Source organism: Tetrahymena thermophila, assembly GCF_000189635.1.
Source record: "Tetrahymena thermophila SB210 genomic scaffold scf_8254563, whole genome shotgun sequence".
In the NCBI taxonomy this organism is placed as follows: domain Eukaryota; phylum Ciliophora; class Oligohymenophorea; order Hymenostomatida; family Tetrahymenidae; genus Tetrahymena; species Tetrahymena thermophila.
In genome coordinates this window covers 78,263-92,981 of record NW_002476334.1, presented here as the reverse complement: position 1 = coordinate 92,981, position 14,719 = coordinate 78,263, and the positions used below count along the sequence as shown (strand labels likewise).

The 14,719-nt window shown below is 23.2% G+C and overlaps 3 protein-coding genes across 3 annotated transcripts; 2 read left to right on the top strand and 1 right to left on the bottom strand. All coding sequences in view use genetic code 6, as the record gives it.

Moving 5' to 3' along the window:
* Positions 1–4,299: 4,299 nt before the first annotated feature.
* On the top strand, positions 4,300–10,904 carry TTHERM_00599920 (zinc finger lsd1 subclass family protein; the record flags this gene model as incomplete). The annotated part of the gene is made up of 18 exons (XM_001032466.2): positions 4,300–4,740; positions 4,832–5,147; positions 5,203–5,416; positions 5,484–5,778; positions 5,834–6,002; positions 6,063–6,212; positions 6,296–6,620; positions 6,672–6,965; positions 7,015–7,314; positions 7,367–7,660; positions 7,713–8,009; positions 8,271–8,567; positions 8,627–8,923; positions 8,983–9,270; positions 9,319–10,118; positions 10,178–10,275; positions 10,338–10,463; positions 10,521–10,904. The coding sequence occupies 18 exons, from the start codon at positions 4,300–4,302 to the stop codon at positions 10,902–10,904; spliced, it is 5,385 nt and encodes a 1,794-aa protein (XP_001032466.2).
* A 1,458-nt stretch (positions 10,905–12,362) lies between these two features.
* TTHERM_000599919 (hypothetical protein) lies at positions 12,363–12,581 on the bottom strand (the record flags this gene model as incomplete). Its single annotated transcript, XM_012798758.1, has 2 exons — positions 12,363–12,477; positions 12,532–12,581. 2 exons carry the CDS (start codon positions 12,579–12,581, stop codon positions 12,363–12,365), a joined length of 165 nt encoding a protein of 54 aa, XP_012654212.1.
* Positions 12,582–13,203: 622 nt separating this feature from the next.
* Positions 13,204–14,580, top strand: TTHERM_00599910 (FAD-dependent oxidoreductase; the record flags this gene model as incomplete). The annotated part of the gene is made up of 1 exon (XM_001032465.3): positions 13,204–14,580. One exon carries the CDS (start codon positions 13,204–13,206, stop codon positions 14,578–14,580), a length of 1,377 nt encoding a protein of 458 aa, XP_001032465.1.
* Positions 14,581–14,719: the final 139 nt, after the last annotated feature.

The window sequence follows — 14,719 nt, the reverse complement described above, 5'->3', positions numbered from 1 at the left end:
GCTTAAGATTTGTAAGGAATACTCAATAAAAACTTATTATATTCAATATTACAAAGATTTTTATGTATTAAACAATAACTAAATGAATCTCTTTATAATGATCATTAATTTATTAATATCTTCATTATTTCTTTCTTCAACTAAACTAATTAATTCATTCATCCATTCACCCTTTTAACATGAAATTCATATTTTTTTGTTTGTTTGTTTTTGGTTTTTTACCTACCTTCAAATGTTAATAAAAACTTGTTCTTTTTTCTTCTAAATACTTTCAACTATTTTAAAAAAATGAATGGGTATTTTTATTTCAACTTTTTAGCTTTACATCAACTTTTTTCTAGCAATTTTTTAGTTTTTTCTTTTATAAATTTAATGCAAAAATGTTTCGCCCATTTATTGATAATACTTTAGAATTTTATAAACTGAACCTAACTAATTACATATTTGCTGCGTATAAAATATAAATATTTAAACAAAAGTAAAAAATTGATAGTATTTTTATATTTTCCCTTGAAAACATTTTAGAACCTGAATTAAATACATTTTAAAATACTAATAAACTCTTTGATATTTTATTAAATTAACTAATTATTTTTATAAATTCTATTATAAGCAGAAATATTTACTATTCTTAATATTAAATTATAAAAAATTATACAAATAGAATTTTATCTCTCACTAATTATTAATATTAGATAGCTGGCTTTATTGATAAGTTGAAAAATTGATAAATATTTGCTTCTAAATCTTGAATAAAATAAAATTTGTATACAAATCTAAAATTTAATTTTGTATTTTCTCAAAAATATCTCATTTATATACAAAAGTTCTAAAATTAAGCTATCCAATCTGTAAATATTTAGAAATTATTTATTTTTATAAATCTAAATTTTATTAAATAATTCCCTTAATTTGTTTGAAAATAAAAATTGAAATTATAAATTTATTCAAAACATCTTTTTTGCCATAAAAAGCATTAATATATAGAATCAATTACAATTTTAAATAAATAAATAATAATTAATTATTTCATTTATCACTACAAAAACAATACAAATTAATCAAGAATTGCCTGTATTTTTTTGTACTTTAAAATTCTACAAACAATTTCTAGTAGTGTGCCTAAATATTTAAATAAATATATTTTACTAAAATGACTTAAAATTCTACAAAAATTTAAAGGGAAAACTTCAATTTTTTGTAATTGTTAAATTTTTAATGTTTTTATGATTAAGATTTGGTATTTTCAATATAAAATATATTTAAAGTAAAAAAATAAAAAATTTTTTAGTTATAAATTTATAAAAAAGTCATCTTAGGATTTCTAAAAGAGGCTGATTAAAATTTTCAAATTATAAAATTGTTAAATACAACTAAATTACAGATTTTAATAATATACATATAAAGTTAACTTTAAAGCTCTTCAAGATAAATTAATATCTTAAATATTTTTTTGTAAATATAACATCATTTATAGTTTTAGAACATTTTTTTATATTTTAACATGACTATCTTAAATTTATTATTAAAATATTTTAAATTCATGTATTTATCCTTGTAAATTAAAATAGTATAAATATTAAGTTTATATGAAATTATGATGAATCAACTTAATTTTAAATACAAATTTTTAAATTTATAAAAATTATTGATATTATAAACATAGCTGAAGCATTCTAACTTAAACAAATGATCTAAACCAAAAATTAAATTAAATCAATAGGTAGCAAGATAAACAACCAAATTATTATATTATTGTTATAATTTTACTCATTTCCTAAAAAAAATATATATTATAATTGATAATTAAGAGGTTATAAAACCTATAAGAAAATCATACCAAAAATATTTTCCAATTTATATGGTATAGATAAATCTGATCTAAGGAATGAACAGTATAAGTATTAAAGAATTTAAAAAGCTTATTAAAACTATTTCATCAGAATTATTACAAACCTAATATACTTGAATGAGTAAAGAAATCTTAAAATAAACCAATTTATTATTTTATATCAAAATTTTTAAGAACAAAAGTTATTCTCATTAAAGACAATATTAACATTAATTCATGTAAGAATAATAATTTTAACATTCAAAATATCCTGATTTACAAAAAGAGCTAATTTAATTACAAGAAAAGTCTTTCTTTTAAAGATAGCAAATCTAAGTATAGATGTTTATATCTAAATAATAATTAGCTTCGCAAGCTAAACTAGAATTATAAAGAACCATTATTATATTTAAAAAATTTACTAAGTAATATGTATTAACATAAAAAATAAATATAGCTAAATTAATGAATGATTGGAAACCATAAATATAAGTGTATCAAATTTTATTTAATCTAAACAAAAACCTAATAAAACTTAGAGCAAATTTGTTGCTATTAAAGCATTAAATATATAGAAGTGGACAAAATATACAATTTATCTTTTAAGTAATATCCTAAATATAAAAAGAACATGCCTCTGATTTAGTACACCACGAATATTGAGTTACATGTATAATTTAAAATCAATTTAATTTTTAAAAATATCCTTCTTTTCACACATATTAATCAAATTCGTTAAATCGAAGTTTTATAGCCTCATATTTTGATATTATATTTAAGTAAAATCGACTTCTTTTTAATTTAAATATTTATTAGGCTATTTAATAATATAATATGATTACTGAATTATCTGGAAATATTGTTTATATATAAATAATAAAATTAATAGTGAAAATTTCAAATAACTCAATAATAAAAAACATCTTATGTTAAGTAAAATTAGAAAAAAATAATATTTGACTTTTTTAATTCTTAAAATAATATTTTTATAAAAATATGTTTTAATTAATTTTATTGTAGTAGAGTTAACAAAATTTAAGTTTAATTTTTATTTTTGTTTAAATCAATGAAGAAAACTTCAAATAATTCTTTCAATAAAACTCTGTATATTCTTTTATTTATATAAATTAATAAAAAATTATATTTTACTTTTTAAAATTTTAAATTATAAAAAAATTTTTTTAAATAAAATATATTTTAATTAATATTTTTTAGTTGAGTTTTAATTTATATTTAATAACCATTTTTATTCTTAGTTTAAGTGATGAAAGATTTAATCAGATTAATATTAAATTAAATTGTTTGTATAAAAATTATACTCAAATAAATACTTGAATGAATTTTATATCAAAATCTAAGTTTTTACTTTTTTTAGTTAAAAATAAAATACTAAAATCTATCAAGTATGAAAATTAAACAAAGTAAATCTCCTATTTCTATTTTTTTAATATCATTTTTTTAATACTAATATAAAATTAGTAAAAGAGCAAAAAAGTTGTTATCCTAAAAAGCGTTCAGAAATATTTTTAACCATTTATTTAAATATAAATATTTCATTTTTAAATAATATTAAGAGTAGTAAGTAAGTGCTTGTATTGTAAGTGTAAAAATTTGTAGCCTTACTTATTATAATAAATTGTCAAAAATATTAATTAAAAAAGTCAGAAAGTACCACAAATTTAAACCTAAGCTAAAAAATTTATTTTTTTAAATTTGTGGTAATCTAAAATAAGTATCACTATTTTATTGTAATTGATTTGTATTAAAAATTCAATAATTATCACATAATTTTTATTTAAACTATTTAAGCTGCTATTTCAATGATTAATAAAAGAAAAATTATAAATGCGAATATGATGTAATTTAGCTTACCAAACTATAATTTGCTTATAAACTTTAATTTTCTTCTGATTAATGATTGTAATTAATTTAATAATACTTCTGAAATTATGAAATTAGAAATCGAATGTAAGGTTGCTTGAATAGATCAATTACTCAAGTATCGAAGATCTGAAATAGATAAATAGTGATATTGAAAGGTAAATTTTTAATAATTTGATTATTGACTGATTGTGTGAACATAAGATGATTGAAGATTAATTTAAAAATCTTAATTATTTCTGACATCTAACTATTTTTTAAAAACTCAAAACATATCTAAAATATAACTAACTTGATATATGTCTCATTTTGTTGGATAAATAATAATTTATTTTTGAGAAATATACTTTAATATTTTAAATAAACTAACAAAAAGGTAAAATCAAAAATTTGAAATGAAAGCATAATTCTTTCTTTTAAAAATTGCCTTCTCATTATTTGTAAGCTAAAATCTTTTAGTCTTCTTAAGGGCTGGTAACTTTACAATAGATTAATTAAAAACATTTTAACATTTTTTATGACAAATAGACGATCTATTGTTTGCTTAAGAATATGATAATACTAGTCCCATAAATGATTATAAGTAAATGAAATGTAATTCGGGATTTTGGTTTGAGTATAAAACAAAATATATTATAGGCTAGTATAGCTCTAATTCAAACTCTAGTCCGATAATAAGAACATACTCTTCTCTGCCCCCTCATTGGAGCATCGCATTTAGTTTTGATTTAATTTTATTTAATATAAAAAATTGGTCAAGCTCTGATAAATTAGAAATATCAGTTGATAATAATGTCTAAACTTCATATCAGAAAGAAAGTATTAGTCCTTCCAAATCATTTTGTACCAGTTCATATTACGACACGCTAAAATTATATCATATAAATGTAACTCATTCCACTCCTAATGTTTAGCTTCAAATAAAATCTAATTTTGCGTCTTCTACCTCTAGTTATGGGATTAGAAACATTATTTTGCATGTGGAAACATGCCATTAAAGTTGTCTTACATGCAATGGTCCAACATCTGTAAACTACTTTATATTAGATATATATTTCTTTTTAATTATTTGATTACTACAAGTTCAATTTTTTAATATCTGATAAAATATAAAAAAAGAATAATTGTTTATCTTGCCCCAATAATTTTTCTTTAGTGGGAAGCATATGCAAATGTGCTGCTGGATATTTTGAATATCAAAATACATGCCTATAATAATGTCCTTCAGATTATAGCTAAAACTTAATTAATTCAAAATGCGAATATGATAAATGTAATACCTTAAATTGCTAAGCTTGCAGCTCCTCACCTAAGCGACAATGTCTAACATGTAAATCAGGTTTTTATCTTCATATTGATTAGTGTGTTTCTTCTTGCCCGCCATATGCACCATTAACTAATAATATTTGTAAAGATCCTATCTCATCACTAAAAAGTAAATATTTTTTTTAATTAATTTGTCTACATTTTAACTTTATTTGATAAATTAGTTGGGAAATACGCATTAAGGGGATTATTTAGCTAGACTTTTGGAGAAAGTGAAATCAAAGGAATGAATTTACTAACTTAAAATTTTTATGGTAATGGATTAGAAAATAATAATCCAAGTAATTAAGTTTTTACTAATTGTGGAGGAGTTCAATTATTTGGGGGTGCGAATTTAGCTTCATCAAAATCAAAAATAACCTGGAAAAGCTCAAATTTGTATACAAAAAATTATAAATTAAAATGTATTTTAAAAAAAATAATAAATTAATAAATAAAAAAATAGAGATCCTCATTATTAGTTGACTATTTCTTTTAAGGCTTACATCATTGATTCTTGGGATAAAGAAAATTTCTATATTTTAATAGATAATAATAAGATTTTTGAAATTAATGAAGATTATAATAACTTTAACGATTAAATATGCGGTTTAAGTGAGTACGAAGATAAAATAGAAACAATATCTAAAACGATTGCCCACTCTAATCCAGCTATAGAAGTAATAATCTCCTCAAACTTAGATGAGAGTCCTTACAACGAATCTTTTGGTATAAGGGAACTTTATATTTTATTAGAAGCAGTAATAAATTATTTTTAGTTTAACATATAAAAATATTTCATTTAAAATGTTTAAGTGTATAGATAACTGCTAGTAATGTAACGACAGTACTAAGTGCTAAAAGTGTATGCCTGGGTATGGCTTATACAATTCTTAATGTTATCAACCTTGTCCAGATTCATTTTGGAATAACTAAGGTATTTGCACAGCTTGTGATTCTAGCTGCTTAAACTGCAGTGGATCAAGTAAAATAATAAAAATTCATAATTTGTTGAGAATATAATTCCAATTTTTTAATGTATTAGGCTCGTCTTAGTGCACAGCATGTAAACCAGGGACATTTTTATACAATAATTCATGTGTTAAATCTTGTCCCGACATTCAATACTATCCAGATACTTAAAATAATATCTGCAAGTAATGTGATGCAAGCTGTTACAAATGTTAGAGTCCTGGTAAATTTATTAATTGATCAATCTTTGTTTATTTGCTTGAGAACTAGTCATTAAAATATAATTTAATTTTTATTTTGAATTAGGTGATAAAAAATCTTGCACTTAGTGCTAACCTACATTCTTACTAAACGGAGAATGCTTAAGTAACTGCCCTGATTAATATTATAAAAGCGGAAATGTTTGCAAGCCATGCGATTCAACTTGTCTCACATGCTCTGGGCCAAATCCAGATTAATGCATAACTTGTCTTCCTCCAAAAAAATTGCAAACAAAAAATAATACTTGTAGTTTAACTTGCCCTGATACTGACTAATATCAAGATTCTAACAAATGTATTAATTGTGACTCTACATGTGCATCCTGCTCAGCTGCTGGCCCTAATTCTTGCACTAAATGCAAAAGTCCACTGTAAACATTTTATAAAAAATATCATTTTAAGTTACAACTTATTATAAATAGTTTTTTAGACACTAACAAATGTGTTCCATCATGCCCGAATGGTTAATTTGCTGATTTAAGTGATCTTACATGTAAACCTTGTGACTCTAATTGTCTAACTTGCTCTAATTCTTCTATTCAGTGTTTAACATGTTAAAAACCATTAATATTCCAACCAAAGACTAAATAGTGTGTAAATAGCTGTGATGATAACTAGTACTTTGACAGTGTAAGTAACTCATGTTTATCTTGTGATTCAAATTGTAAGGGATGTATCAATTCATCTACATAGTGTACTTCTTGCAATCCTCCTAAGTAAACATTTTATGAATTATTTAATAAACTTAAATCAAAATAAAAACAGTTATCTTAAACTTTCTACATGTACAAGTGACTGTGGGAAAAATTAATATGGAGACTCTGCTGATTAGAAGTGCAAGCCATGTGATACTACTTGTTTAACCTGTTCAGGGCCTAATGATAACTAATGCATAACTTGTGTTCCTCCCTTAATACTCTATTAAGCAGAAAAGTAATGCAAACAAGCATGCAGGAATGATTAGTACTTCAATAAAGCTTCTAATTCATGTATTTAATGTAACAAAGATTGCTAGTAATGTTCTGGTCCAAACAATAATCAGTGCTTAAGTTGTAACCCTCCAAAGTAAATATTAATTTTAGTTAAAATTTATTTTAAAAATAAAATAATAAATTAGAATTTTGCAAGGAACACAATGTTAAGGGAGCTGCGATAATGGCTTCTATGCTAGTAGTAATAATAAATGTCTACCTTGCGATCCAAATTGTTAAACTTGTGTGAATTCGTCCACTGAATGTATTACCTGCCCACCTGGGAAACTTCTAGATACTGTTTCTAAAAAGTGTGTTTCATAATGTCAAGATGGGTAATATTAAGATCTATAAAACAAAGCATGCAAACCTTGTAATATTAAATGTAAAACTTGTCAAGGACCTCTTGATTCAGATTGCTTAAGTTGTAATCCTCCATTGTAAAATTTTTTAAACAAAATTATTTTTTAATTCTAATAATTTAATTTTTAGAGTATTACAAGGTACTAATTGCTAATAAAATTGTGATAAAGGATATTATTTTAGTTCATAAAGCTAAAAATGTGTTATCTGTGATCCAAATTGTGAAACTTGTTAAAATGTATCAACTGAATGTTTAACATGTTAGAATGGCTAATTTTTAGATTAAGTAAAAAAGAAATGCATTTCGTAATGTTAAAATGACTAATATTTTGATCAAATAAATTAAACTTGTATAAATTGTGATAAAAACTGCTAAACTTGCAAAGGGCCTCTATCTAATGATTGTAAAAGTTGCTTCTCTCCAAAGTAAATTTAATATAAAAATTTTTTTTATTTTAAACGTATTTTTCATTTCAAAATATTATTTTTAATTAATAAATTTTTTATTTCATTTTTAAATGGAATAAAAATATAAAATTTACTTAAAAAATATTTTTTTTGATTTTAATTTTTTTAAAAAAACAAAAATTTTTTTTCTAATTTTAATACAAATACTCTATGCTATCTATTTATTAGATTTTTTGTTTTTTTTAAGTAAATTTAATGAGATAATTTTTGGTAAAATAGTGTTTTATAAGGAACTAATTGCTAATAGAAATGTAATGATGGATTTTTTTATAGCTAAATTGATTAAAAATGTATACTTTGTGATTAAAATTGTTAAACTTGCTCTGTTTCATCAAAACAATGCACAACCTGCCCTACAAATTAACATTTAGATACAGTTTCTCAAACATGTGTATCTAAATGTAGTGATAATTCTTATTTTGATAATTCAAATAATTCATGCTTCCCTTGTAATGCTAGTTGCAAAACCTGCTCTGGTTCTTCATCTATTGAATGTTTATCTTGCGATCCTCCAAAGTAAAAAATTTTTAATTTCATTTAAAAGTAATCTATTTAAACCAATTATTTATAAATAGTGTGTTATAAATAAACAAATGTTAATCTGAATGTGATAAAGGTTATTTCTATAGCTCCATTGATAAAAAATGCATGAAGTGTGATTAAAATTGTAAAACATGTGAAAATAAATCAACTGAGTGCTTAACCTGCCCGCCTACAAAAATTTTAGACTCTGTTACTAAAACTTGTGTAAGCAACTGTGCATCAAACCAATATTAAGACATACCAAGCATGTCTTGCTAAGTTTGTGATAAAACATGTAAAACTTGTTCTGGACCAACTCCTTAAAACTGCTTAACATGTGAATAATCATTGTAAAATATTAATTTGTTTAAATTTTTTAACAATAATTTTTAATAATTTTAAAATTTAGTTATCTTGTAAACGGAAAATGTGTACCAGTTTGCATAGTTGGCTTTTTTTAGGATAAAGATTTTACATGCAAACCATGCGATCCAAATTGTACTTCTTGCAATTTATCATCTAGTAATTGTTAAACTTGTAAAAGTCCTTTTATTCTTAATAAACAATAATGTGTTGCAAATTGCAATTCAGACCAATATATAGATACAACAAAAAATGAGTGTGCATAATGCAATTCATAGTGTTAAACTTGCACTGGACCTTCAAATAATCAATGCTTAAGCTGCCCTTAGGGAAAGTAAAATACTTTTATTATAAAAAAACTAAATATTTTATTAAATGTTAGGTTTCTTAATGGAAGTGCTTGCTTAGATACCTGCCAAGAAAAATAATACTCTGAAAATAATGTTTGCAAAAACTGTAATTAAACTTGCGAATCATGTACAGGAGAAAAAAATAATTAATGTACTAAATGCTCTAAAGGTTCTTACTTATATAAGAATATGTGTATATCTTAATGTCCTGAAGATTTATTTTAGGATCAAAATAAAAATGAATGTGCTAAATGCCATGAAAGTTGTAAGAACAATGGATGTTATGGTCCAAGTATGGATGAGTGTAAAAAAGAAAATTTTGATTATAAGAGATCTTTAATTGTGATGATTGTCACAGGAAAAACAATTTTTTGGTTGGTTAGCTGTATTATTGGGTTCATTTTAGACAGAAAGGATAAAAAATTTTACTCAAATAAGGTTTAATCTATTAAAGAAGAACAGATAAATCAATCTCCTAGAGATTTAGAAAATAAGTAGGAACTTAAGCAAGAAGAAGAATGCTTAGAGAGTCCTTAAAATGAATTTACAAAAAGGAGAAAAAGACAGAAATTTTTATAATCTTAAATAAATAGTTTAAATGTAAACTCTGTAAACATAACAAAAGAATAAACACAAGCTCAAAATTCATAAATAAATAGCTATAATTTTAGTCCCCATCGTACTCGCAGAGCTAGGTCTAAAATTGCTATACTTTTGTCTTAAATAAACACTTTCTAAGATTTAAGCTAAAATAATTTAGATTAAAATAGCTAAGCTGTCACTGATTTGAGCCCAACAATAAAAAAATAAGGATCGAAATTAAACATGGCAAGTAATTAATTTCTATCAGCTTTTTTTATAACTAATTAATTATTATATTTTTCACGTTAGATGAATAAGATTCTCCATTTTGCACTCAAGTTTATCCTGAAGAGAGTAAATAAAAAGATTAATTCTATCAATCTAATGAAAAGCTTAAATATACATTTGTAAATAGATCTTTAAAAATAATTTATCATTTTGTTTAATTTGTTTTTATAAAACTTAAAAGATTGGAAGCGAGTTAATATCTTTGTTTAAATTCTATGATCCATAAATAAGTAGAATATTTAGATCTACACTGATATACATAAAATATTTATCTTTCCTTTTTGCAACAGAGTTTGTATTCTATAGGGTAATTAATCAATTATCTTAATTTTCTATTATTTATAAAATATTTTTTTTTAATTAGGGAAATATTATATTATTAATACCTTCAATATTCTTTGGAATAGCTGTTAAATTCCTATTATACTAAATTTTAACTTCTTTAAATATTTTCTTGAGATATGGTGCAGTAGTCGCTTCATTACTTTTAATTGGAGCATCTGCTTCTGATATTTATCTTTGGTTCTTACCCATAATTAAAAACCTCTATTGGAATAAAGATTTTACTTGGTCAATATTTTATGCAGCTGTTTTTAGTGTTGATCTAATTGTTATTTAATAGATAATATCTTTGTTTAAATACTTGAGCTCTGTAAGATCTTTAAATGTCAAAAGTGAATTATGGTAAAATATTTTAAATAAACTTCTTACTAGTAGAGCACTTATATTACATATTAAGAAAAATTGAGTAAAAAATGTATTTTAATAATATGAAAAGTGTTTGTTTAATCAGAATTTATAAAATTAATTAATTTTTGTGAAAACAGACATAAATAAATATTATTTTGCATTATTAAAAAATTTAAGTAACTCTAACTCCAAATTAAATTCATACTATTTTTATATCAACTATATAAATCATACAATATTTCTTTAGGATTGCATGTCATAAAATCAATAATTTAATGATTAAATGCTATAATTTAAATTTTAATTTTATTTATTTCGTCAACAATTTCTTTGTTTATGATAAATCGAGAATTTTTTAAGTAAATAAAAACGTCATTTTGGATCATTAAACTTAAAGCTAAGCATTAGTTATTTTCATCAATGTATGGTAGAAGAATTTGATTGATACATTAATTAATTGTCACTTTATTAATTGATTCAAATAAGATATATAAATCGAGAGGCTTAGTAATTTCAACTGAAAACATATTTTAATTCCATATTTTGTATTTTTTAAGTGATTAAAATGATATTTCACTTGATTAAAATTTAGAAAAAGTAAATTATATATAAAGCTATATTTATTATTAATTTTCGTTATGAAATAACTAAACTTATTATACGTTTGTATATCTAGATTTATTATTTGAATAATCACTATAATAAAATTCTAGATCTTGAAATGAATTAATTTCTACACTTTCAGGTTTTATAAAGTCTAGTATAACATAATTTATTAACCTCACTGATTAAATTGCAATCGCTAGTATACTCACTCTAACTGCAATATATTCTGTATAGTATAATTCTAAATCTGAAACCCGAAATTTCAGATAATAATAATAAAGAAATATTTTCAAACAAACAGAAGATAAGCTTGCTCTATTAAAGAAACTATAGCCATAAATATCAATTTGAGATTTAATAGATTAACTTTAAAGTTATCTAAAATCTACTATTAAATCTAAAAAATATGCCACATACTCAAGGTAAACAAAAGAAACTTAATTTTATCTTTGTCTGCTAATAAAATTAAATTTCTTATTTAAACTATAATAGTTTATTGAAGCTAATATTATTATGAAAGATAAGAATAATTCAACAAAGTATTTTGATCTCATATTTAGTATAAATAACGAAACATTTGTTAGTACTTTTAACGAAACTATAAATGCTTCTTTTATTACCTTCAACATAATCTTATGATTATTTAATCTATGTTAAAATTATAAGTATCCATTCTAAAATATCAAAACTAACATAGCTATTAAAAAATTTAGTGATAAAATTCCATAAATTCCAAAAGCATCAGTATGAAAATTATATGAGTAGCATAAACAAATGATTTGATTAGGTATAGATGCAAAATAAACAACTAGCGACTATCCTTAAATTCCAGATTCTAAATAAATTGAATATTCATTGGATCTGTAGAATAAATAAAACTCATCACAACTAAATATTCCAAATATAATTATCAAAAATTTATCTCTTAACTTTAAATTAAGGATAGAATGGATTATTGATATAGAGATGCACCTTTCGATTATGTAAAATATTATGAATGCATAAGTTATTTTTTCACTCTCTAACTAATATAAAAATAATTATTTATCCATTCCAAATCAATAATTAAAAATATTTACTAAAAAGAGGGAAAAAAAGTAAAATTAAAATGCTAATAAGATCTTAGCATATGAGAAGAGTAATGTCTTGTAGAAAATATGAGTCCTGTTTTGTTTCATCTAGTTAAATTTGTACTATAATTATCTACAATGTTAAAACAGATTTTATTCTCTTTGAAATATGTTTCAATAAGCTTTAAAATTTAAATTATTAAGAATATCTGATAAAATTAAAATAATAAGCAATTATGATAAAAACCCTTTTTATTCATTATAAACAAAAAGTAATATCGAAATGTAGAACAAAAAAATTGATTGGTCTTATATAATAAAACAAAAATAAACATAATATTTTAAATTATTAAAAGTGTTAAAGTTTGCTAATTAATATACAGTAATTATGTTAATTGTTTTATTTATCAATATTTTTAAATTTCATTAATAATTAAAAATCCTTTTTATAATAAATATTTTTATTTTTGCTAATTTTTATTTTCAGAAATGTGCAAAGATTTTTTAAGATGATATCAACAAAATAAGTTGAAAATCGTGGGAGATAATAAATTATTAGAAAATAAATCTAAAATTGTTGTTTGATTATTTAATTACTCTTAAAGATTTTTAAATCAACAAAATTGATAATAATTAAAGAAAATAATAAAAATCTTGAAAAAAGAATATTCAATAAATAATATGAGTCAAATAAATTAAAACAATTAAAAGCAATTGCCTTCTTAATGCGAGGTTCTCATTGTAGGAGCAGGAGTATCAGGAGCTACAGCATTTTATTCTCTTTAAAAAGCTGGAGTAAAAAATGTAGTAATAGTAGACACTGGAAAAAGCGGATAAGGAAATGACTAAGGTTAAACTACATCATAACATGCATATTTAAGAGAAGATGACGTTAATTAAAGCAGAGTGTTTGAGTATGCAAGCAAAAGTGGATCTGCTGTAATGGATTACCCTACTTCTACAATCAAGATGATGGTTAATTTATATCCAAGCACTTCTAAAGATTATATATAGCATCATGGTTTTAATGGAGCAGTTCGTTATTTAAAGTTAGCACATACTGGCTTGCAAATTCAATCTGAATTAGCATAAATAGCTTTTGAAAAAGAGCAGCTAAATGAAAATTTAGTATAAAAAGGCTCCTTGTATGTTTGTGAGGAAAAAGATGTTGAAGACTTCAAGGAAGAATTTGAACTACTTAAGAAGTTAGGATGCAAGGGAGTTGAATTGTGGGACTAAGAAAAAGTTTGGAAACATGCTGGAGGACCTCAAACAAAATTCGTGTTAGGAATTTACTTTCCAAATGATTCAGTTATAAACTCATAGCTGTTTTCCTCAAAACTGATATAAAATGTTCTTAAAATAGAACCATCTTACAGTCTGTTTGAAAATACTCCATAAGTAGTAAATGTGAAAACTAGCAAAGAGGGTTTTGCATTAACAAAATTAGAAAATGGGGTTGTAATAAAAAGTAATTATGTTGTTGTTTGTACAGGTGGATTATTTAATGACCCTAATTTGGCAGGAATACTGATTCCTTGCTATTCATATTTAGTCTCTTTGAAGGAACCAGAGTCAACAAAAAATGATAAAAATCGTTTACCTTACCCTAACTCTCTGAATTTCTTCACATGGGGATTTACTCATGATTGGTGTTTAACTAAAGGACATCTAAGATGTAGTGGTGAAGATCACTTTTCAGCTCTAAAGCCTCCTAGAGATGCCGAAAGATGTGCTTCTCTCGCAAGATGGACAGTAGAAAAATTACCATATTTAAAAGACTCAGAGCTGAACTGTGATAAAAAATATGGTGTCTACTCTGAAACACCAGATTCTACTCCTCTTGTTGGTACTATGTCTCCTCAAAGTAAAGTATGCTACGTTTTAGGATGCAATGCTTGGGGATAAGCTTCTTTAAGCTATAGTGCTAGTCTTGTACCTGGTCTCCTTGGGTACACAAATTTAAATGACGATCAAAAAGACTCTCTTAAATTACTAACAATTAGAAGATTTGCTTTGCTAAAAGGAGTTAAGAAATAATAAACTCCTAAATTATGATATTTTCTCAATTTTATTTGCTTTAATTTCATAAATATTATGTAAATTAATCAAAAGAAGTTTTTGATCAAAATTTATAGCTAGTCATTTTAATGCTCTTTTCTTTAAATACTTAGTCAATAATTATCTTCTTTAAATT